General features: G+C 42.7%; 1 protein-coding gene across 4 annotated transcripts in view; it reads left to right on the top strand.

Moving 5' to 3' along the window:
- Positions 1-25,393, top strand: part of KALRN (kalirin RhoGEF kinase) — a 697,683-nt gene that overhangs the window by 481,024 nt on the left and 191,266 nt on the right. For 2 of the 4 annotated variants that reach the window (XM_047790490.1, XM_047790482.1), the window contains exon 34: positions 7,603-9,131. The exons of the other annotated variants lie outside the window; for them this stretch is intronic. In XM_047790490.1, coding sequence (XP_047646446.1) covers positions 7,603-7,665 — 63 coding nt within the window. In that variant the 3' untranslated portion in view covers positions 7,666-9,131. Of the gene's footprint in view, positions 1-7,602; positions 9,132-25,393 lie in introns of those variants that run through there. 4 annotated transcript variants of the gene reach the window in all.

The raw sequence follows: 25,393 nt of genomic DNA, 5'->3' as shown, positions 1-25,393 counted from the left end.
GGACAATTCTGTGTTCACTGCTCATCCACTCACATTTCTCGCACACCTCCTCTGTGCCAGGCACTGTTGTAGGCTGGAGATGCACCAGTGAAACCAAACAGCCCAGTCCCCACCCTGAGGAACCCTAAGTTCCATTGTGGAACCAGGGAACCAGCAAGCACACCCAAGGCCAAGTGGTGACATCACGAACACTGTCACTGTCCGTGTTTCCAGTTTGATGTCAGCATCTCTCAGTTGCAGCAGCAGAAAATTTACTTTTTCTCTCAAGCCAGCAACCTGGTTTGACTTCCTTCTTGGGATCAGAAGAATGATTCTCCAGATTCCCAGCTCTGCATCTGTGGGCCCATTTGGGACCCTGATGGCCAGCTGAGCTGAGGCCAAGTCCTGAGGATGATCCCCTCGAAGTGTCTGTCACATCATCCTGGTCAGGCCTTGGTCACCCTTTGCTTAAATTCTTAAAGAAGCCTCTTAAATGGCTACTCTGCTTTCTGGGATATTGTCCCAGCATTTTATCTTTTCAGCCAACATCAGATTCATCTTCCTAAAACATTTCTTTCAACAGCTCACTTGTCCATTAAAAGCCATCAGGAGCACATTTGCTTAGAATAAAGCACAGGCTCATCTCCAAAGACATGTATCTGGTTTTCCCTCCTACACCTAATTCTTTAGAGACCCTTATATATTATATACACCATAATGCACTTACATTAGATTGAATCAGGTGGACCTGACAGTTTTGTGGCTTCAGAATGATTGATTGAATATTGGTAGTTTATATATTGCAACCTCATTGCACTTACCAAATAATCAGTTACCTACAGGTATTCTCCCATGTTGCATTGTGAGTTCCTTGACAATCATAGCTTGGTCTTCATGATGCTTCTATCTTTACTGTCTGCTACAGCATCTGGTACACAGCAAACAGTGGCAGTCAAATGCCCCCACTCCTGCCATGAGCTGCTCCTGCTGTTTCCATTTCCTGTAATACCCACAGACTTTACCAAATCATGCCCCACGCACCCCTCACTGCCACCTGACTCATGCCTCCTTCGTGGAAATGCTCACTGCTTCTCCATATTAATCCCTTGCCGCCACCTCTGAGCCACCAGCATTGCCTCCCCCAATCAAATAGCATTCTGTAACATCCAAAGCATACAATACATGTTCTATTTTGTATTTGCCCCATTGCTTGGCATAAAGTCGTGCTTTGACCACTGAGTGGACCAGTCTCTGTTTCTAGCCTGTAGTTTGCACCCTGGGACCCGGTACTGTATTTCCACCTGTCTATGACATAACCGCACTTGGATAACTCACTGCTCTCTACCCAGCAGAACTGAAACTAAGCTCATATGCTGTCTCCCAGGTCTGCTCCTGGTCCAGATCACCATCCTCAGCTTGACCTCTAAGCCATCTCGGCTCTCTCTCCCTCTCTGTCCTCCTCCTGAAGTAGTGTTCCACTGGATTGTCACAGTGATTGCACTTCTTCAGCCTGGCTTTAGATTTGTATGTAATCTGTGAGGTCCACTCCTGGTAGCTTCAAGAGGAGAAACACTTCTCCCAAACCACAGCAGTGTTCTCTAAGACCTAGAGCATCATGAGAAACAGAACCCTTCCCCTGGTCCTGTCTCCTCCCTGGGTCCCTTGCTGTCTGCAGACCTCTCCTCTAACATATTTTCTGGTAGATACGTGAGATTATCGTCACTGAAATGTAAAGATATCTCAAACCATAATCACCCTTGTCTACCACTGAGTCTCCAAAATTACCTCCTGTCCTGATGGGTATGTTTCTGACCTCAGGAAGAATGTTGCTAGAACACATCTTCTTCGTTACTATGGTGACCTCTGGAGTCCCTTCCACCAGCACTTGGTGACAAAGCAACTTCTTTCACTTTGCGCTTGTTTCCCATGGGTTAGTTTTTGTCTCAGCTACTGAATCCTGAGGCCCACAAAGACAAAGCTCACCTTGTGTTGTCCACGTTGAGAAGGAGTTCACAGAGAGGGCTCAGAAGATTCTTGTTTGAATGATATGTTTTGTGTGTTTAACTTCTGTTTGTATATATTTATGAATTTTTGTGTGTGTCTCTGAATGTGGCTCCCATATTGCTCTCTAAGAAGGATTCATCCTTGAGGTTTGAGAGGCAGGGGTACCTTGGATATTTTCCCTGGCCACCAGGCCCATAACATGACAAACTGAGAAGCCAGTGCTCTAAATGTTCACGGCCACAGCTGGCGCAGGTGAAGAGCCTACCTGAACTGCAGCCTGGAGTTATTTTTCTTTTCCACCTGCCGGAGGTCTTCCTAATCCCTCTAAATATAAAAGATGAATTTTTCTGTTAAACATTAAAAGGAACGTGGATGTGTATATATGTGTGTGTATGTGTGCTTCCGTATGCATATATACATATATTTGTATATACATATATGTATGCATGTATGTATATATGAAGGAAATACACCAAAATGTAAACAGTGGTTATTTCTGGATGGTGGCTTTTTCCAAATTCTCTATGATAATTCAAATTACTTTCAGTAACCAAAAAAAAAAAAAAACCACTAATAGATGTTATTTTTTAAGGGTAGGAAGGGACACAATTATTAATAAGACGGTTATTGAGATCAACCCACTGTGTGAATGATAATGCAGGATGCCTAGGAGGGAACAGAGGGATGGACGTCTCAGTATCTCACGATGAGAGAAAGTGACCAGACAGTGGATTTGGGCTGGCTTACAGGATGGGCAGAGGTTACTTAAGGTTGTGAGCTGAGGAAATGGCAACCTTGTTTGGTTGTGAAGGTCAGGAGTCTTGAAGAGTGAAAGGAAAGAGAAGGAAGGGGTGGGTGGGGTTGGGGTAGGAGTGGGGAAGGTCAGGGTTTTCCCCCAAACTCAGCTGTTGAGAAAAGTACAGTAACGGGGAAGAAAAGCTTGAAATGTGCTTTCTCGTTCATAAAGAGATTTTTACAAAGATGCATGCAGTGGGAGAGAGAGAAGGCAGACATGTTTCAAGTTCAGTTTTGAAGCCCCTATAATTCCAAAGAGAGGAGTTTCCAAAATGATCGGCATAGGGACTCTGGGACCCAGCGTAGGAGGAATGGGCAAGAATCCTAATGGCAGGTTCATCCTTGGGTCAAGACTCAGCTCCCCTCCCCTCCCTCCTCCCCTCCCCTCCCTTCTCCCCTCCCCTCCCTTCTCCCCTTTCCTCCCTCCTCCTCCCTCATCTCCCACTGTCATGGGGCAGAGGGAATGTTTCTGATAAGAATACTCCTTAAAGAGACAATTTCCTAACCTTCTGAACTTGGAACCAAAAAGTGATATGAAACAAACATTGTCAAGGAGGTTTCTCCCACATCACCTAGCCTCACAGTTCTTTCCCTCTTTGTCTCTGGGCAGGAGGAGAAACAGAGAGATGAAACACAGGGAGGTGGTCTCTGCCTTGCCGGGGCTGACTTCTTGCCTCTCGGGTGGCATTCTGGGAGCAGAGAGCACCAGGGCCACCACGCAGGAAGGGGCACAGTAGAGCCTGGCTCTGCACAGCCTCCTGCTCTTCCCAAGCCACTGGGCCAGCCGCTCCATGTCAGGAACCTCCCCATTGCATTGGGGGTGAGGAGCCCTGCGTCAGTGTGAACAGCACACACAGGGCTGTCTAGAAGCCAGAAGTAGAGTAGGAAGCATGAAAGAACAAAGTCACAAAAATCAGTTTCTAAAAAGAGTGAAACGACATATTTCATGATGTCTGTGTCTTTTCTCTCTGCACCATTCACCATGTTCCCTACTCTATCTGTCTTTCATTCAGATGGTTAGTTATATCAAGACACATTTCCAGTATGGGCTCTAGTTTGAAACTTGAGGTGGCAAAAGGCTCTTTTAAGCCAGTTTAATAGGGGATCTGCACTTCCTTTTGTGTAATAGAGGAACACAAACAGAATAAAGAAAGTCCCTCAAATCCACCTGTCTAATGAGAGAGCACAGCCCTTTCTCTTAGAAGCCCCTGCTGTAATTGAGAGAAGCACAAAGGCTGCTATGAGGAAGCGCTCACAACATAAACAACTGACAGTAACAATTGTCTTTTTTTTCCCTGAACTCCTACTATGAGCCCGGGAATTGTATGTCTAATCTCTCATTTGAGCCTCACAATTCTTCCAGGTAAGTATCATTATCCTCATTTTGCAGATGAGGAAGACATAGAGGTTAAATCACCTGCCCAGGGTCACGCCTCCAGAAAGTGGCAGAGCTGAGATTTGAACCCAGGTCTTTCTCCCATCTCCTGTGCCCACTGCCTTCTGCCAGCCTAATCCATGAACAAAACCAGTCAGATGATGCAGGCAGAAACACACAAAGTAACATTTTGGCCCAAATGCTATAACTCTTATCATTTCTCCCTCCTGACCAACGGAATGAAATGAACCTGAATTTAAAAACCAAGAACGAAAAAGAATAAAAAACCAAGAACAGACCGTGTTCTATGTATTACCTGTGTGTCAGCTGCTCACTGGCTGCTGTGCATAGTGAAGCATAACCTGAGTCAGGAATTTAGAAGAGGCTGTTTACTATGTCTTGGCCACAGGAGTAGCAATTCAGGCACATCTCTGCCTCAGAGGCTTCCAGATCTATGAGTCAGAAGCGTTTAGAACATATAGTCAACTGAAGATGCATTTAAAATTGATTGCAAGATAGATGCCTCAGATTCTTTGTGGAAGAAGAAAAGACTTAAATCTATAAAAAATGTGTTCCCTATTTGTGGCTGTGTTTAGACCCCTGGATGTCCAGTAATCTCTTAGGCATCCACGGACTGTGGAACATCTCTTTAGAGCTCAGAAAACTGGTACTGTGAGTGCCTAGGATTAGACTGGGATCTATAGTATATTAAATAAATAAGTAAGGTGTTTCTGTGAAGGAGTCTGTATCTGAATAGGAGGAGATTGGAGAAATCTCAACATAGCGGCCCCCCCCCAAAAAAAAGAATTCTGGGAAGATCTGGTTAATAAGAGCTGCTGTCCTATTAAAGTGGGTCTTGCTGATTTTTATTCCTCATGGAAAATGCCCAAGACCAGTGCTTCTGGATGCTGTGTGTCCAGATGTGAAAATGCAGTTCAAATGCTGCAAAACTCAGGTTTTCCAACCATGGAGTGGTCTCTGCCTTAAAGATTTTAAACTAGGTGACCCTTAGAATTACCAAGGAAACATTTCAAAAAAGCTCATCTCAGGCCCCTCGTTGGCTAAATCAGAATGCCCAAGGTAGAGGGTATATATGTGAATTCCTTGCTGAGAGTTATTTTCTAAGTAATAGAAACTGTTAGCATTTCAAAGAAATTGAATGGAATTTTTTAAAACTACACTTCTACTTAAATTTTTCCATCTAGTCTTTGCCCTAGGCAAGATTAAAAAAAAAATCATCTCAATGAGAGCATGAACAGCCATCATTTTTAGAGTTAAGAGTGGTGCATTGGTGTTAACTACTCTTTTAAGGTACCTACTGAGCCATAGAAAGTAATGGTTTCCTATATACATGTGTATTTTCTCAGGGTTTTGGAGAACAAGCGTTCCGTTTGCCCACATGCCTCTAATTCTTAGATGTCTCACTTATCAAACCATCATCAGACAGATGTGCAGGTGCACGGAGACCATCATACCGTGAGGTTCAAGGGGGGAATAAAGTTTTTGTGCAAAATCTCATGAATACACATAATGAAGTGACCCAAACCACTTCTAGTTAGGTCCTTGAGGAGATCATGGATCCTCAGAATGCAGGAGGGATGCTTCCCAAGATCTTTGGAATCCACAAACTTATACATGTACAAATATCATTTAGCACCTGGATTCTCCTAGGGCAGCCTAGCACAGTGGTAGGACAACCTCAGAGCCAAACCAACCTCAATTCAGATCTCAGCCCCTCCACTTGCCAGTTGTATGATCCTGGGCAGGACCTCTCAGTGCTTCAGTTTGCAAAATGGGGATAATGGTATTACCCACCCCATAAGTCGTGGTGCAAATTACAGGAGATGATGCGTGCCAGACACTCAGCGCTTTGCCTGGCACGCCTTAAACGCCCAATAAATAATAGCCATGAATAACAGTGATCATATAAAGGGCATAAATAAATTAGCTTTTAATAATAATGACACTAAAAATATTTTTTAAAACTAGTCTGCACCCTCAGAATTTTAATTACCGTATGAAGAGCCAAATGTCAAATTCAGCACTTGTAAAACTATTAAATTCTGTCGCCAAACAAGTTCTACAGGCATAGTAGCACAGCTGTAAACCAAATGGGTACTGACAGCCTCCTATGATGTGGGGAACTCGCTAATCAGGACAGCTGATGCCGCCAATTCCCCACCTCTAGCCCATTAATGTAACATTATGCAAAGCACAATATGGTTTAAAATTCTGGAGTCCCTTTTGCCCTGGAAAAGGTGGCTCAGTGGGCACCAGTACTTTGCCCTGTAGGACCTCACCAATCACTGCTCCTGGCTTTCTTCAGCATCTCTTCCCCCTCCTGAATCCTCAGCATCTACCTTCCCCACAGCTCAGGGTAACTGCCATTTGAACTTGGTGCTGACATGTTTTCTCTTCCTTAATGAACAGTTTTTGCCTGGCTGGAGTTCTTACCAAGAGAGTTTCAGACTCTTTCTGTAAGGCAGCCTTGATACCATGAGCTAAGCCACAGTCAGATGGGGAGTCATACGCTTTAATTCATCTGGAATTTTATCTTGGCTAAAAGCCATTGCTTTTTAAAAATATTTCACCCTTCCAGTAGTGCTTGAAGCTGGTTCTCTTTGAGGGACCATCATTCTAAAAGAATGATTCCATTGCTTCTGATGGCCCAGTAGAGGTGGTGTCACTGGAATTTGGAAGCGGAGTCTCTGGCCTGGCCCCCTCCCTCAGGCATCCATTCCCTCAGCTGGCCTTGCAGCCTGCACAAACCAACCGCATGCCTTAGAAAAATTCTAGATTACCCCTTTATGGACCCTGGAAACACTTGAAATCAGGAATGTTGAGTCAGTTACTACTTAAGATTTGCTGCATGAATGAGTAAACTTTTCTCAATTTCTTCCCCCCAATTGAATTTCATGCTAAGCCTGGTTAGTAGGACATAGAGACCCTAAAAGAGTTGAAACAAACAAAGCAAAACAAAAAGGATGTGAAATAAACACTAATGATCTCTGCCACTGGACCTGATAGTTAATGCAGCCCTATTTAAGTTCTTCCTGGCTCTCCTCCTGCTTACCTGTCTGGGATGTTGGAAAGCCACAGCACACATGCTCTTCAGGGAGCTAACGTGAGGAAAAGGGTATGGACGTGAGCTCTTGACAGTTAACAAAAGTGGCCGGTGGGCGATCCTCATCAGGATCCTGGACCTGGTTGGCTGCTTCTGAACCTTCAGACTGAGCAATGTCCTTCCTATGCAGCACTCTGCTCCCTCCACTTCCTCTAAGACAATGACTGTGTATTTGCCAGGTTGCACTCTGTGCATTACATTGCTAGAAACTCACCAGGTCGCACTGATGCTTTCGCTCTGTTTTCTATAAAGGCCGACGGGAATCTCATGGAAATTTGTGCCAAGTTATATGCAAATCACAGAGCCCCGGCCCTTTTCTTAACAGGATGGCAACCTTGCTCCTCGGTGGCACCTGGGACCTGGAGATCCTTTCTCCACTTACGTTTAGCGCGCAGCCTGGGACTTGTCCCTGCAGCTCACCGGGTTAGCCGTGCCGCCGCTGGGACCTCCCACCTGGACTCCCATCACCCACCTCTCTTGAGACTGCTCTGGCAGGGCTGGCATGGGGTGCAGCCTCTGCCCAGAGGGCAACATGTTCCAAGCAAAATCTGCCCCCCGGGCCATGGGCTCACCCCTCGGGGCCCCTTGCTTCTCTACTGGGTGCAATTTGAGGTTGCCAAGCTTCTCTCCAAAGTCTAAAATGGTGGGACAGTCGGAACCTGTGAGAGGCCCCCCTGGCCCGATGCTGTCCCCCAGCTCCCAGCCTGAGCACCAGGCACCCCCAGGCCCATGCTGCCCTCCAGGTCTGCCGTGTGAATGGGCAGGTTTGGTAGACGGATGTACTTGTCCCTGGAGTTTTCCTCCAGGTTGAACGTTTCTATTGTCAGTGGCCCCCATTGGAGAAACCCAGCGTTCTGATCTAGCCCGCATCCCCCCAGTCACGGGAAGGAGGGAGGAGGAAGAAGGGACAGTGTTTGGTTCTGGTTTATGGAAGACGAGGGTCAACTCCAGCTAGTCCCAAACATTGGGAGGGACCACTTCTCCCAGCAAATGTTCTATCTGCTTCAGCCTTCCCAGATCTTGTCATGATTTTCCAACTCCTCCCTAACCTCACTCACTCCTGAGGTGTCCGGTTCAAAGAGGACCCCTCCAGCCTTCATTTGCTTCCAGATTATCCTGTTTTGGGGTGGGTATGGGATGGGAAGTGGGAGAAGAAATAAAGGAAACAAACTGGCCACATGTTGATAATTGTTGAGACTAGATGATGGATGTGTGGGTGTTCATTATATCATTCTCTCCACTTTTGTATATGTTTGCATTTTTTCATAATAAAAAGTGAAAAAATAAAAAAAGTCCTCCAACTTCCAGAACACTCAAGAGAGACCCCCCCCAACACATAGTTTCATGGACACCCCACACCAAGGCAAGAGGCAAAGATGATCCCATTACATAAATATATATATGTATAATATATATATTCAGTTTCTAATTTTTTAAGGCCCATCGCTTTATTTTCAATAGACTAAACCTTATTTCTAAGAGGTCCCGACGACGTTGGGCTTACTTCCCCCAGCTGGGTTAGGGGGGAGGGCTTGGGTAAAGGGTTCCTTAAAATCCTGAAAGTTTACACTTCCATGTATCTCACAATCTTCTTGTGAGGATGGGACTTGTTCAGTGTTCTGAACTTTGCCGAGGAAATGTGCTCTCGATTCAAAGTGTCATTCTCTGGAATTGCACCTGGCTCAGGAAAGGACTGTCTTTGTACTTGAATTTCAATCCAATGGAGAACCTTAACACACGGGCATTTGCATGACTAAGAATTGCTGCTGTCTTTTTTCCATATGTCACTTTCTTGAATGTGTTCTAATAAAATGATTCTAAAGCAGGCTGTTGATATACAGTGATTTATAAATACTTTCTGTTGAGTGCCGAGGCCCTTAATTTTCTACCAAGAATTCACCCCATCCCACTTTCTGGAAAGATCTGTCTACTGGGGAGAGATGCAAGGAGCATGTGTCTGGCATGGTGGCAGCACCACTGCAATTGCAGTCACTACTGAGAGTCATGTCAACCACAGTGATTTGTCTTCTGGTTGCCTAGCAGCAGAATGTGTTTTCCAGAATAAAGATGGTCATATGAAGTAGATGAGGGTGGTGGGGGAAGTGGAAGAGGCAAGGCAGGAACAGGAGGATAATTCCCTCAACCAGAGAAAGCAAGGCAGAAGGAGAGACAAAGGCTGCCCCCAAAGAGCGGTCAAGTTCTGTCATTCCTTTTAATGATGAGAGTCAGCACGTGCAAGTGATAATCAATTGTTAAATTTTCTTTACAAAATTTTACCTTTTGATACAAGGCTATAGCATGTTACAAATCTCAAAATCTCAAGAAGCAAACTGGAAGCAAGTGGAGAAAATATGTATTTCCAAAGGTTCTGAGAAGCACTTTTGAGTCCAGTCTTTATCCCCCCTTCAGCCAGATGGGCCAGGGCACTCCCATGGGCCAGTAACCAACTTAGGCTGGTTCTTTGGGGAAGGAGCCTTGATTAGAAACCTTATAAGGGGCGGGGAAGGCAGGACCAGACCAGAAGGCGTCCATGTACTGAGCACCCTTCTCACACCAGATGCTGGGAAGGCACTTGATAGGCATTATGTCCTCTAATCTTCACAGCCATCCTGAGAGGCAGGCGGTACTGTCTTCATTTTCCAGATGAAGAGGCTGAAGCTGAGAGAAGTAAAATAACTTGTACAAAGTCATAAAGCTAAGAAAATAGCAGATCTGTGATTCAAATTCAGGTCTCTGGTCCCCAAACCCATGCTTCTTCAAACCACAGGGCTGATGGCCCAGCGCCCAGCCTGGGCTCTCCTTGTACCTCGCCGTAGTCTTTGCTTTAACAAATTGTGCAACTTCTGTGGGTCCTGGGCGTTGGTGGGGGGAGGCAGAGCCAGCATCCTGCTCTTCCTGTGTTTTGGAGCTCTCTTCCAGGCTAGGGTCTCGGTAGCCCACATCCACATACGTGGGACTTAGTTGTGTAGAGCACGGGCTGGTGAGGCTGACATCCCCCTTTGATTTTCACAGGGATTTGCTCACTCAGATGTCTGAGTGCCTCCTAGGGCTGGGCACTATGAACTAGGTGATCAAATATAGACTCGGTTCCGGTTCTCATGGAGCTTACCAGTAGACAAGACAGACATTAACCAAGTAATATTTTAATGGACGTATAATTAAAACTAGAAAAGTCCTTGGAGGTCATTGTGATCCACAGAGGCAACCGAGACCCAGGTATGCCAGACAATTTGCTTAAGACCAGATAGCAAGTTAGCGGCAGTGTGAGATCTAGAACTCAATAGATTTCTATTCTTAGACTGCCTTTTCCCTACTATGTCCAACTGTAGCCTATTGCACACCCCAAGACTGCCCCCTAAACACAGCCAGCCCTAGGACCATACTGCTCAGTCAGGGCACTCTCCCCAGCTTAGGAAGGACTGGAGGGCACGCCATATAATGATAATCAAACAGTGTAATGAACCAAACCCCTGAGGATGGCAGCTACCCCCGCCTTGTTTGCAGACGCATTTTCGAGCCCAAAGCAAGAACAAAGAGGCAGGGCTCCTGGGCTGTAATAAGGGTGCTTGCTGGTGCTTCAATGTTTTTCTCATCTCCCAGGTTCAGCAGTCATTCATTCACTCATTAATTCAACAAATGTGTCGTGTGCCCCCTAGGGACTGTGCACAGTTCTCAGAGCTGGGGATACAGCAGTGAACAAAACAGATTGCCCTCACGGAGTGAACCTTCCAGCTTGGGGAGACAGATAATAAAATAAACAAGTAAACCACAGCCTATTAGAAGGTGATAAATGCTACAGAGAAAAGTAAATCAAGAAAGGGATGTGGGGCCAGGGGAGGGAGGGGATGCATTTTTAGGTAGGGTGGTTGGGAAAAAGACCTCCCTGAGAAAATTATGTTCTTGGTCATCATTTTACACACACACACACACACACACACACAGTTGTGCCGTGTGGTTTGACACGTCCCTAAGCCTTCCTCTACCTCCTTCAGACAAATACAGGTTGCTCAGTAGCATGTCCCAGGGCCCAATTCCTAGCTTTCCTTTTTTCCCTTTGAGCTGAATCAGTGGTTCTCAAACTTGAGTGCACATCAGAATCATTTGGAGAGCTTGTTAAAACACAGACTGTGGGGCTCCACTCCCAGAATTTGCGATTCGGTAGGTCTTGGGGGGATCCAAGAACTTGCATCCCCAGCTGTTGGCTGCTGCTGGTGGACCAGGGACCTCATTTGCGAACCACTGGGTTCAGTGTTATAGCTGGAAGATCTCTGTTAAAATCCTGAGACAGGATGTATCTGTTTATTAGGATCCATGGACATTCTAAAAGTAGCTATCCTGGAAGAGCAGGAGTCTTAAGAAATATGACTCTTCTTTTTTTAATTGGGTCATTTTGGAGGCCTCAGCCCAAGATCCCAAGCACTGAGGAGTTAGGACAGAGGATAGATCCTGAAAAGGTGGCAACAATATTTCATTGCTTGTCCATCAGTGCTTTGCATTTTCCTAGCATTTAATACTTTTATAAGACCTCTTACTACTCTCTTTTGGCTGTTAACCTGTTAGCTAGACAGGTATAGATTACATTATTACATTTTGTAGATAAAAAAAAAATTTTTGAGCTACGAAGAGGTTACATGGCCTCCTTTGGGCATCAAGAATGAGAACCCCAGTTGCCTTCCTCCTAGCCCAGTGTTCTTTTTCTACTCACACTCTTTATAACACAAGCTGTGGCTTTTTCCTGGATCATCTACCCCCAGCCATTAAAATCCAGGACATGGAGTTGTTGTTGTTGTTGGGTTTTTTTTGGGGGAGGGGGGTGGTTTTTTTGCCGTTTGCTCTGTTCAAAACTCCACTTGCTGCAAATAGATTATCCATGTGGGTGATTAACTGTGACAAATACTAAGCCCTGTGCAAGTTTCCTGTGCCATAAACGCATTTCTTCTACTACCAGGTATTGTACAGAGAAAATGCTAACTCATTTTACTATTAGCCCAAGCTAGAACTAATTGTGATGAAAGAAAACCTGCTGGGGAGAAAGCACACATAATACTTTCCAAAAGTGAATAGAAATGGCATTTTGATGATGCATACTTCTACTTCTGTTCCATTAGTAAAGATGATTAAAAGCGTCCTGTATCACTAAAGCACAAGCAAAATGAGAGTGGATTGTGTTAAATCTGATGGCTGATGAATCGCATTCTCAGGTACTTAAACATAACAAAACAAAACGAAACCCATGGACATGAAAGGTAAAATCCTCTTTGCCGGTACTTGCCTTTCTGTTATTTTCTCCAGCCCTGCACTGACTCCTCAGACAGACCCAGGTCTCCCATTGAATCTCACAGACGGAGACCCGTGGGTTACAAGGAGTTGCTTCCCTTCAGCTTCCGTACGTTTTTTGACCATCCAAGACCCCAAGATTTTAGAAGTTTCATTTCCAAAACCGCTTTCATCTGTCTCTCAACCCATTGCTATTCTGCCATTTTTCCTCTCATACTGCCACTAGAACCACTCATTTGTTCACTAAGCTCTCATTAGGTACTTCCTGTGTACCAGCCACTGTTGGAGCCACTGAACAGGCTGTGAAAATGGGTTAGAAATAATCCTGTCCTCAAACAACATGGCATGTCCTAGAATCACTTTGTAAGTTAGACAGAATAACCAACGTTAAAGTGTATTCTAGATGTAGACGGTAAACCCCTGCAGGCCTCTCTCCATTTTCATTCCCTGTACTCACTGTATGCGCAAAGGAAGTGAATTAATGAGTTATTTTAGCTTCCAACATAAGATAGGCAGCATTAGGAAAGAAAATGTACCTGGGGAGGAGAAGAGTGGGATAAGGAAGAAGCTCTACCCTGTAGCGCTGAGCACACCCCGAGATGTGATGAGCAGCAGCGCTAAAGCATGGTAACATGGGGGCAGTGTGAGATCTGATATCTGCTGTAGATCCTCCACATATGGACTATGACCAATTGAATCTATGAGGAGCATAAAACTTGGATGATTAGAAATTCTATAGTGATAAAAGATCTCGTGTGAATGGGTTTTTGCTGAGCTGTAGACCCCAAAGTGTGCTATAAAGATGACTGCTCCATAAAAATCAAGTAGTTTGTGCCCACTGCAACACAAGGATTGAGCATGTCAGAAAATAGATTGGGTTGGGGAAGAGCTGGTGACATGCAGAGGACTCAGTTAGTTGGATCAGGATCAGAGAAGCCATAAGAAGAGATGCAGACCATAATTAAACAGTGTGTGTGGATGTGTATGCAAATATATATGTATGGAAAAGGTGTTGAAGCCCAGAAAAAAAGGATTTCACAAGGATGGGAGCTCTTCAGATAAATTTCAAATTCATAATCCAACAAACGTGCAGTCAGAAGACAAGGATAAGATGGTAGTTCTGGGGACCAGGTGGCTTGAGGAACACCACTCACACACCTTCCTCCTGTTTGTGTTGGATCACCTGATTGTGTAGCAGCTGTCACTGTCTCTGCTCCCTAAAGTCACTGCTCAGGGTCTGACCCAATTCTGCTTAAGGTTGGGCTTTGTGAATAGCAGAACCCCAAGACAGGGGTTCAAGGCAGACATGCAGGTCAGATCAGTCCTAAGAACCCTATTTCTGCCAGATTTACAAGCCTGTCCTGGCCTGAGAGGGAATTTTCACAGCACAGCTGCTGTCTCCAGCCTTACCAAGGACCACCGAAGGTGCTAGTGGCATGATACCGTAGCCAGGCCTGCAGTGGCAAGTCTGAACATGGATAGCGGTAGCCGCAGGGAGAAATAGCATTGATGAGAAAGGGGGTCTCTATGTGTCTGCCTTTGAGTTTCTTGGCTGGTGGAATAAGGAGTGTTACTCTATTTGTTGGGATGTCCAGGGATTCTGTTGCCTGGCAATGGTGACCTTTTAAGGGGCCTTACACCCAAGCATAGTGTGGAGTTTTTAGACTTGGCTGTGCTGAGCTCTGCTGGGTGGTTGCTATGACACAGATCAAAGGGGAGAGGATCCCAGAGTGGGAGTGGGGAACGAAACGTAGTTGATGTAGAAGCAGGGATTAGATTTCACTGGTGTGGCACTCTCCCTCTGAGAGTGGCCCATAAATATGGCCCTCCAGGTGATATTCTGTATCACATAGATTCATGAGAATTTATACAGGCATCCTGGCCCTAAGAGAAACACGTGTTTTAATTGATTTGTACAGATAAGTTTCTCCAAGGCCACTGAAAGTTAGCAGTGGAAATAGGAGGCTTTGTACTTCCCAGACTCTTCCCTCATTCTCATTTTCATTTTGTACTGAAAATGCTGACATATTGCTTTATTTTTTGGTGTTTCTGGGACTAACCAATCAACAAACTTGTTGGAGAGCCATACATAATAGGCCTCAAAACCAGACCATCACAAATGATCTAGGAACTGTCTGTCCATCCCGCAGGGCCACACAGCAAGCTTAGAGATGGAATGGGTCATTAAAGGGGAGGTCCTTGCAGGGTCTAGTTGGCTGATTGGTGTGGCAGGATGTAAGTGGTGGTGTTCCAGCTTGACTGCTCAGCACAGGGTGGTAGTAGGGCCAGGCAGGTGCATGGCCTTCTAGGAGAGGCCATCAAACCAGCATTTCTAGCTTCTGAGGAATGAATGATTCAGAAATTAAAGTGAGAGGCTGGTTAGCCCACGGAGCCTGATGGTGTTATAAAGATGACTGCTTAGACCATTACCATATTCCCATTTCCCATCAGACCTCAAATTTGGCTATAAGAGTCATTAATCTGGCTATTTTCTCCTGGATTAAATATCATATGAAAGAAGCATATGCGAGTCAGGGGGCGGGATCCAGAAAGTTGAGACAGGTTAGCATAAATATTTGCATTGGACACATCGGTCTCTTTGGCAAATGTTTGACATGGGGGAAGGATATCAAGGATTATGTCTGAAGTAATGTGATGATTTGGGTTCTGGAAGGTCTCCTTAAGTATCAGAGACAATGAGAAAGGCTAATATATCATCAGAGGTTAATGAGAAGGTCATTTATCTGAAAAAGAAGAGAATGAATATTGTTACTAATTAGTAACCCTAGGGTGAGTGGAAGGATAAATTAGGAGGTTGGGATTAACATATACATACCACTATATATAAAATAGATAACCCACAAGGAATTACTGTATAGCACAGAGAACTATACTCAATTTGTAATAACCTATGAGGGAAGAGAATCTGATAAATATACACATATACATATAGGAATATATATAAGAATATATATATAACCGAATCACTCTGCTAGACACCTGAAACTAACATGATATTGTAAATCAACTTTATTTCAATAAAAAATAGTGACCTTTGGTAAACACTAGATATCCATCATATCATTTATTCACTAAAAATATTTATTGAATACCTACTATGTACCAAGCACTATCCTAGACGCCAACAAACCAGGAAAGAATTCCTGCCCTCGTGGAGCTTACATTCTGATGGAATATAGACAAATAAGTAAAATATCCAAAATACTAGATTATGACACATGCTATAGAGCAAAATTTAACTTCAAAAGGATGTAAGTAAGTAGTTCAGGGGATGAGAGAAGAGGTGAGGGGCAGATCTGAGTTCTGGTGACTGACCTATCAGAGATACAGAGTATAATGAAATTAGTCCAGATGCTCTTACGACAGATCGTGGTAATATGGCTGTGAGTGTCGGAGGAGAGGAAGGGTTGAGGGTTCTGCTAGGAGCATACACAGGTCTTAGAAATCTCTCTTCATTACTCCCCAGAAGAGCATGAAGACTTGGGGAGGAGTGGTCTTACCTAGGGAACAGGTCAGAGCTCTCAGGTAAGATGGCCTGTTGCCCATCTTTATACCTGCTTTGGAACCAAGAGGGTGCCCACAAATGTGCCCCAGAAGTCAAGTGTCAGGTGGCACCACAGACTACTCCCCCTCAGCCTCCACCAGCATTTCTAATACGGTATTAGTCTAGGGAGAGGAACCTGGTTTCCATTCAGTCTGATGAGTAGTTCGCCTGTGGTGTGTGACAAGACATCCTTCAAAGTTCACATGATGAGATTCTTGAAAATAAATCCAGGTATAGTCCAAGTATAACATGAGCCTAGGAACCTAGAGTTAATGAAATACATTATTCCTAAATCTCTGGAAGCTCAATGGGGCATTGCAGATTCTGAGACGTGTGGTATATTTGTGTTGTCCTTCGTGGGCTTAAAATATGACTTCCCTTTGGCTACCTCCTCGGATTCCCAGCAGAATGCAGGGCCCCTCAAGTCCAGCTTGATAAAGGTTCAGCAATAGGAAGAATAGTTTCCAGTCATGCCTGTTTTGGGGGACAAACTCCAGTCACCAGTGCAAAGGGAGAAAGAGTCCCAGTTATCTTGATCAAAAAACAGCACATGTTCCTGTTGTAGCTCAGCAGAAACAAATCCAACTAGTATCCATGAGGATGTGGGTTTGATCCCTAACCTCGCTCAGTGGGCTAAGGATCCAGCATTCCCTTAGCTGTGGTGTAGGTCAGAGGCAGCTTGGATCTGGCATCGCTGTGGCTGTGGTGTAGGCCAGCAACTATAGCTCCAATTTGACCCCTAGTCTGGGAACTTCCATATGCTGCAGGTGCAGCCCGAAAAAGCAAAACCCAAAAAAAACAAACAAATAAAAAAAAAACAGCATGGGGCCCTGGGTGACCCAGTGAAGAGGTACAGGAATTCATGCTAGAATTTTGTGATATTGACTCATATAGAATCTGTACCTTGGACCCAAGTAACAGATATATTCAACCTAAATCCAAGTTCCAGACAGCAGGGAGATGATTCAGTCACAATTGTGAAGTAAATGTACTGTCCCCATTTCCTCTCCCCAAACCCTGCTTCAGACTCATTAAACTTAAGCCTCAGACTGGAAAGTTAAGGAGAGGCTGGCTTTCTCTTCCCAGCTGCATCAATTTGCCCTCAAGAGACAAGCTTTTAAGGTTGAAGCCAAATGGAAGAGGAGTTCAGGGTGCCAGAGCACTTACACTCATGTACATACATAAATATACACGTGTGCACAGTATACACATGTACATTCGTAAGCATACACACATGTACACACACATACACCTTTCTATTCATTGTGTAATAGTGTCCCATCTAATGCATAGCCATTATCTCTAGAAAGATGTCTATATAGGAAAATAAGCTGTCTTGGAGTTCCCGTCACGGTGCAGCAGAAACAAATCTGACTAGAGGTTGCGGTTTCGATCCTTGGCCTCACTCACTGGGTGAAGGATCCAGCGTTGCTGTGAACTGTGGTGGAAGTCTCAGACGTGGCTCGGATCTGGCGTTGCTGTGGCTGTGGCACAGGTCGGCAGCTACAGCTCCGATTCAACCCCTAGCCTAGGAACCTCCATATGCCACAAGTGTGGCTCTAGAAAGACAAAAGACAAAAAAAAAAAAAAGAAAGAAAGAAAGAAAAGAAAAATAGACCAGAGAGTTGTCTATATAGAAAAATTAGTGTCAAATGGCATTGGTTAGCCCTTCTAGAAAAGGGCTGCATGGGATAACTTCATTGCAGCTCAAGTTTTAGTCTAGGGGTCAGTTGATGCCATGTCAAACAAAATCACATCCTCCATGTGACTGTGAGAAATCAAATGTGGCATCTGTTTATTTCCTATGTTCTTGGAGTAACATGTGCTCAGCAGAAGGTTTCTTACCATACGTGGTATGAATCAGCTATCTTTTGGCCTATCCTGATAAAAATTGAATATCGAACTAAAACTATAGGATGCAAAAACATTAGAATTTATATGTAGATGCAGATCATTAGCTGGGTAAAGAACCAGAACAGTTTTAGAGGATCCATGTCAAGTCATACTAATAACTGGATTTGTCATCCAGCTACGGAGTGAGTTCCATGAGGGCAGGGATTCTTGTCTGCTTTTTTCAATGCTGTTTCCCCACTGCCTGTACTAGTGCCAGACACATAGTAGGTAGTGCAAGTGCAATTGCATAGTATAGAACAAGTGAAATTTTTTAGTGTACAGAAATACAGACAGAAATATTTTCCATCTTTAATGCAACCAGACTGGTAGGCGAATACCTCCATTGCACTGGGGAGTAGGAAGGAGTTCTGCAGAATAATGTTCTATTTGGCACAAACAAGGAAGGAGCATGCTGCTTGAGTTCCAGATATTGCAAGAGTGGAAGACAGGTTTGTGTGTGATCTGAGAGGCAAAGTTAAAATCTGAGATTGAGGGCCAGAACTGATACACAAGGAAAGCAATTTAAAACTTAGCAAAGAAGCTCCAAGGCCATGATAAAAAAAAAAAAAAAAAAAAAAAAGCAAGCTGAAGCCCAGGTGCACAGCCAGGTTGTGGGAGACTAACATGTGGTTTGGTCACTGACAATTCAAAGGATTCTGATAAATGCCAACTTCTCTCAACACAGTTTTTATTGTATTACCCATCCATAGTTTTTAAATTTATCACTTGACTTTCAGGGCTCTGAGGATAATTTCTAATTAAGGATGGCAAATGGGAAGATTGAAAAAGGAAAAGCACCAAGGGCCAGGAGCGATAAAAAGGAGACTAAATCCTCCAGAGCACATGTCCCAAAAAAGTGAAACAATTGCTATGAGAAGTCATATTTGAAAAACATCTCTCATTTGGTTTGCTTGACTGAGTTCATTGCCAATGAGAAGGACTATGTTCCAAAGACAGTGTTTATTTAATATGTGCTTCTCCTCACTGCTTTGCCCCAACCTCATGCTCCTGATTCTCATTAAGCATTCCTGAAGCTCCAGGAAATGAAAATGTGAGAATCGATGCATCTGTTGTGAGTCAGCCCAAGAGATGGTCAATAATGGGCTGATGCCAAGTCCCTGATAGCAAGTAAAGCTGGCCTTCAGCTTGATTTTATTGAGCTTTAGGACTCTTCCCAAAGTACACATGAGGAAAATAAAATATGGTGCTTAATTACAAGAATTGTATAGTCCAATTTGGAGATCAAAATACAAATTCTCAAAGAACAAAATTCATACTAGGTGTGATGAAGAGTTAACCTAAGAGTTCCCGAAGCTAGAATATCTCTCCCCGCTCTGTTTCTCTATCGAGCACCAAGGATCAGTCATAGCATATAATGACCATATTCTCAGGTTGTTTAAAAAACGGATAAAAATAATCATGGTAGTAGTGGTAACAACAGTAATAATAAAATATAGTAGGTCTCCCTAAATTACATTTGATTTGTATATGGCTATATTTGTCTTAGAATGGCCCCATTACATCTCTCTCCCTTTCTTAACTTTAGCTTTCCTACCACTCTCTCAGTGTTCTGTCCCTAAGACATTATCTTCTCCATCCAGAGAAGAGGATGAAAGTAGATACATCTGTCAGGACAATCTAGGTTGTGCTGTGATAACAACTCTAACAACACTGGTGTGGGTTCCTGCTGTGGCACAATGGAATCAGCGGTGTCTCTGGAGCAATGGGATGCAGGTTCAAACCCTGGCCTGGCACAGCGGGCTAAAGGATCCAGTGTTGCCGCAGCTATGGTATAGATCACAACTGGGGCTTGGATCTGCCCCCTATGCCAAGAAGCAGCCAAAAAAGGAAAATAAATAAATAAATAAATACGGGTGGCTTAAAACAATAAAGATTTATGGAGTTCTCAGGTGGCCTGGCAATTAGGGATTTGTCATTGTCACTGTTGTGGCTCAGATTCATTCCCTGGCCGGGGAACTTCCACATGACATGGATGTGGCCAAAAAAAAAAGTAAAACAACAAAGATTTATTTCTCGCTAATGCCATATATTCATCATGGGTTGGCATGAGGCTCTATTCATAATAGGCAATCAGGGACCTTGGCTGATGGAGCAGCTTCTAAAGTTGCCAATTACCATCCCAGACAGAAAGAGAATTCTAAAGGATCTTAACCCATTCAAATAATCCAGCCTGGAAATGCCTCAACTTCAATGGCCAGAACTAGCCATATGGCCCTACAAAACCAGCAGGGGCTAGCAAAGCAATCAAGTCGTGTGTCCAGAAGACAAAGAGCTAAAAATACTTGGTGACTATCATAGCACTAACACCAAGTCATATTTGCAAATAATTTACATTTTGGCTCTGACTCAGATTTTCAGATTTTGGGTCTACTTAACAGATTGTGTGTATGTGTATGTGTGAGTGAATTTCAAACATATGTTATTCATGTTTGACTCATTGTTTGCTTGCTGTTACTCCCACTGCCTAATTTTCACAAGGCCCTGTCCCTGACGATTAGGCCCTATATGTATTGGGTCAATGCTAATGTCAGTGTCTAGTCAGAGTATAAAGATTAGAAGACTTCTTGTTCTTTGTGAAACTTTTTCCAGACTTAAGGAACCAATTTGTGACGGTATAGTGTCCTGACGAGTCTAGAGGGACAGTGAGGGACATGAGTCCTATCTTAGGGACATGAGTCCTATCCTAGGACCTAATGTGTTACATCATTTTTATGCTAACCTGTAGAGTTCTCTGTTGGTATCTGACATCAGACTGTACACACTATGTGTTACACAGTAGGGATGAGAACTTACTGAATCCCCTATGGCAGAGACACTGATTAATGTTTGAAAGGACGTTTTCCCTAAATGTAAGAACGTGACCCATGTGCTACATTGCTCTTATAGGTAGTGCTATAAGATTGCATGACCTTGTTCTAGAAATCAGATGGTTCCTCCATCATTAAGCAGCTAATGGTTTCTCTGGGAATCCAGGTCAAGCTCTGCTGCAAATCACGTTCAAATTATCAGCAAATATAGAGTATGGATATAAGCAGACATGGCCAGAAACTGTAACACTTGGAGTTCCCGTCATGGCTCAGTTGTTAGCGAATCCGACTAGGAACCATGAGGTTGCGGGTTCAATCCCTGGCCTTGCTCGGTGGGTTAAGGATCCAGCGTTGCCGTGAGCTGTGGTGTAGGTCGCAGATGCGACTCGGATCCCACGTTGCTGTGTCTCTGGTGTAGGCCGGCGGCTACAGCTCCGATTCGACCCCTAGCCTGGGAACCTCCATATGCTGCAGGAGCAGCCCTAGAAAAGGCAAAAAGACAAAAAAATAAAGTAAAAATAAAATAAATAAATAAATAAAATAAAAGTTAGTTGGTTTCGCTCCTAATTCTCCTACTGACTAGCTGAATGAGCTTTGAAAAACATTCTAGCCAAATCATCTTTCTTCTCAAACCTGTTTTCTCATCTGTAAAATTGGAAATTAATAGGAAGTTATCTCTTTCACACTTAAATATTCTGTTTTTCTATTACTGGCTTAGCTGTAATCTCAAAGTCTAATTTGGTATTTACTGGGAAAAATCAATAAGTATGCACCCTAAGTAATGTAGAATTGGGAAAATTACATTTGTATATAACCTAATTTTATACGTAATTATTATCTGTATTGATAAAAGCAATATAGTACTCAAAAATGGGGATAGTAATTTTTTAATGTTTAGCTTTGAAATGTAGGCAGAACGTTTGTCAGAAATTAACATATATGCTTCATTTTCTCATTTATTTATTTATCCATTTATTAACAAAGTTGAACCTGTTCCATGTAATCAGCTGGGTGAAATGATCAGAGGAGACCAAGGGAATTGAAGACATTGCAAAGAGCATTACTTAAATAATGGATCATGGAATACAAGCTGTATAGGAAGGAAAGTGTTGAAGAGAGGGTATGGACAGATTGGGGGACAGTGGAGGACACCATGAAGTAGAGGTCCCAATGAGATTTAAGAAAGGTCATAGTAAGAGTAATTAGGTAACCAAATTAGAAAGAGAATAAGTTGTGGCCAGGAAGGAAGATGTGAGACTTCTGCTTCTGACCAAGATACAAAAGCAAGGACCAACCAGATATACCCCCCTGCCTGGAAAAAAACCAGACCAGACAAAATATAAGAAACAATTTTCAAGACAAGGGACCTAAGATAGCAAAGAACACTGTGATCCCCAGGAGACAAGAAACAAAGTGAGCCCTGTGAATAGTTTACTGTCCTGAGTTTCCAGGTCTCATTGCAGGCAGAGGTAACCCAGTAATCTCTCTGAGTTAAGAAGATGAAGCTGAAAGTCTAATGAGTCCAAGGCAGTGAGACTTCACTGGAGAGAATAGTGGAGAGAAGAAAGCTGCACAAAAAGAGAACTCTGGTGATCTTCAGAGGGTCTCCCTCAAGTATTCACCAAAGTATTGATCATCACATGCATAAGAGGAAACTCCCCTGGGATGGGGAAGAGTTACCTGAAATAATTAGAGGGAAGAGTACTCAGTGTCCCCAAAGAGCCTACAATAATAATGCCTGTTCCCATCAGCCAGGCTAGGAAAGCTCAAATTCCCAGGACATCAGGTTAGGTACTAAGAAGGATCTTACCTTAGTAGTGGGGAATAATAAGCCCTAGAAAAGCTAGGCCCTGGTTCTGCCTAACAAGTCTTAAAAGGATCAGACTATCTCATAGTAACTTGACTGCATACCAGGACAAAACTCAAGAGCAGTTATAGGAATATGTAAATATTGAGCACCCAATAATGTAAAATTCATAATGTCTGGTCCAATTAAAAAATTACTGGGCATGCAAAGAAGGAGGAAAATATGATCCTGATAATAACGAGGGGGGAAAAAAGCTATTGAAACTTACCCAGAGTTGACGCAAATGTTAGAATTAACAGACATGGACATTACAAGTTATTAATAAGTGTTCCATACGTTCAAAAAGTTAAGTAAAGACATGGAAGATATAACAAAAAAATTGTGAAAACTGCAATGTCTGATGTAAAAAGTATCTGGAGAGAATTAATAGCGGATGAGACATAGCAGAAGAAAACATAAATGTACTTGCAAGCATAGTAATAGAAGCTATGCAAAATTAAACACACAGAGAAAAGTGATAAATTTTTAAATAACAAAGCATCAATGAGCTGTGGAAGAACTTCAAGCATCCTAATATTCATGTACTTGGAGTTCCTAAAGGGGAAAGGGGGATATAAAAATATTTAATAATGGCTGAAAAAACTTCCAAACTTGATAAAGTCTATAAACCCATATATCCAAATATTCAAATAAATCCCAAGCACAAGAACTAAGAAGAAAACTACACCAAGATATATCATAATTAAATTGCTCAAAACCAGTGATAAAACAAAATCCTAAAAGCAGTCAGAGAAAAACTTACATGCTATGTACAGAGGAACAAAGATAAGAATGACAGCATATTTCTCCTTGAAAACAAGGGAAGCAAAAAGACAGTGGTGCCTCAGAGTGGAATAATGAAAGTAAAAAGAAAACTCTCAAGCTAGAATTCTATACCCAGTGAAAATGTCTCTCAAAAATGAAGGCAAAAATAAAGATTTCTTTTTCTGACATAAAAAAAAGCTGAAAAAAATTCTTTGCCAGTAGATCCATACTACAAGAAATGTTAAAGGGAGTCCCTTAGGTGGAAGAAAATGATATCACAGGGCAATGTGGATTTGTACAAGGAAATTAAAAGCACCAGAAATGGAAAATGCATGGCTAATGTACAAGATTTACATAAAAAGAACAGTATGAAAGAGCCTTTAAACAAGGATGTTTAAAATCTTCAAAGAATTAAGCGAGGAGTACTATAAATGAGGCAGAAACAAGTGCCTATAAAACAAGAAAGCACACTGATGAAAAGAGTGTTACTTATTTAGAAAATATAGAAGTAAAGAAATCCCTTAGAGCACAACCAGAGGGATAAAAGAGAGGGGGTGAAAAATAATTTTAATAAGAATCCTGGAATAGGGAGTTCCCAAGTGGCTCACTTGTTAAAGATCTGGTGTTGTCACAGCTGTGATGCAGGTCCGATCCCTGGCCTGGAAATTTCTGAATGCCAGCAAAAAAAAAAAAAAAAAAGAAGAAGAAGGAAGGAAGGATGGATGAATCCTGGGGTAAAGTTGGGGAATGGCAAAAAGGCAGAAAGACATAATAGAATTTTCCATAAATTAGAAAATATAGAAACATTGTAGTAAAACTAGAGAACATTAAGAAAAAGAAAAAATCTTAAGGTCAAGAAAGAAAAAGAAATTGTTACCTAAAAGGGAATGACAGACACCTTGATAAGTCTTCTCACCCACTACCGCAGAGAATAGAGGGAAATGGAAGGAATGGGGTAAGAGCGTCAGTGTTCTAATGGAAGATCTTTGCAACCTAGAATTCTATGCCTAGCAAAATTATAATTTAAGAGAAAGGGTGAGATAAACTTACTTTCAACCTACAAGAATTTAGAAATTTTACTACTCATAAATCCTTACTGTTTTGGAAAAAGAAAAGTGAACCTAGGAAGGAAGAATTAGATGTAAAAAGATATTGTAAGTAAAAGAAACACTAAAATAACTGTGGTAAATATAATTTAATGTTGAGCACAAATAAAAATAAAAAGAGTAATAACCATTTAAAACAAAATGGAGTATTCTGAGGGAGGGTAAAGCAAGCTCAGATCCTTGTCTGAATTAAGAAAAGGATATAAGTAGGAATTAACTTAGACTTTGTTATAAAATTACATTTGTAAGGATAATGTAAGAATAGCAGGAGAGTAAACCAGAAGACTAGAAATAGAACATCTAATTACAATACTGGTAGAGGATAGTAAGGAAAATAAAGCAATCTTAATTAATTTGAGAAAGAAAAGAAAAAGAAGCAAAGAGAATTCATACAAATTGAAAATACAAACAAAAATGTCAGAAAGATGCCAAGTATATTGTTAATCATTATTAATGCAAATGGATTTAATTAAAATACAAATACTTTGGAATTCCCATTGTGGCTCATCAGGTTAAGGACCTAAAGTTGTCTCTTTGAGGATATGAGTTTGATTCTTGGCCTTTCTCAGTGGGTTAAAGATCCAGCATTGCTGCAGCTGCAGCGTAGGTTGCAGATGTGGCTCAGATCTGGTTGCCATGGCTGTGGCATAGGCCCCAGCTGCAGCTCCAATTTGACCCCTAGCCTGGGAACTTCCATATGCCATAGGTGTGTCCATAAAAAGAAACAAACAAAAAACCCAAATAACTTGCAGTTGGACCCAGTAACCAAAATTCAGGTAGACGCTGTGTAAGAGAGACGCAAGTCTAAAGCAATTATACAGAAAAATAAAGGGATG

This window comes from Phacochoerus africanus, chromosome 1 (genome assembly GCF_016906955.1).
Source record: "Phacochoerus africanus isolate WHEZ1 chromosome 1, ROS_Pafr_v1, whole genome shotgun sequence".
NCBI lineage: Eukaryota > Metazoa > Chordata > Mammalia > Artiodactyla > Suidae > Phacochoerus > Phacochoerus africanus.
The sequence above is the reverse complement of the archived record's forward strand: the minus strand, read 5'-3'. Positions and strand labels throughout refer to the sequence as shown.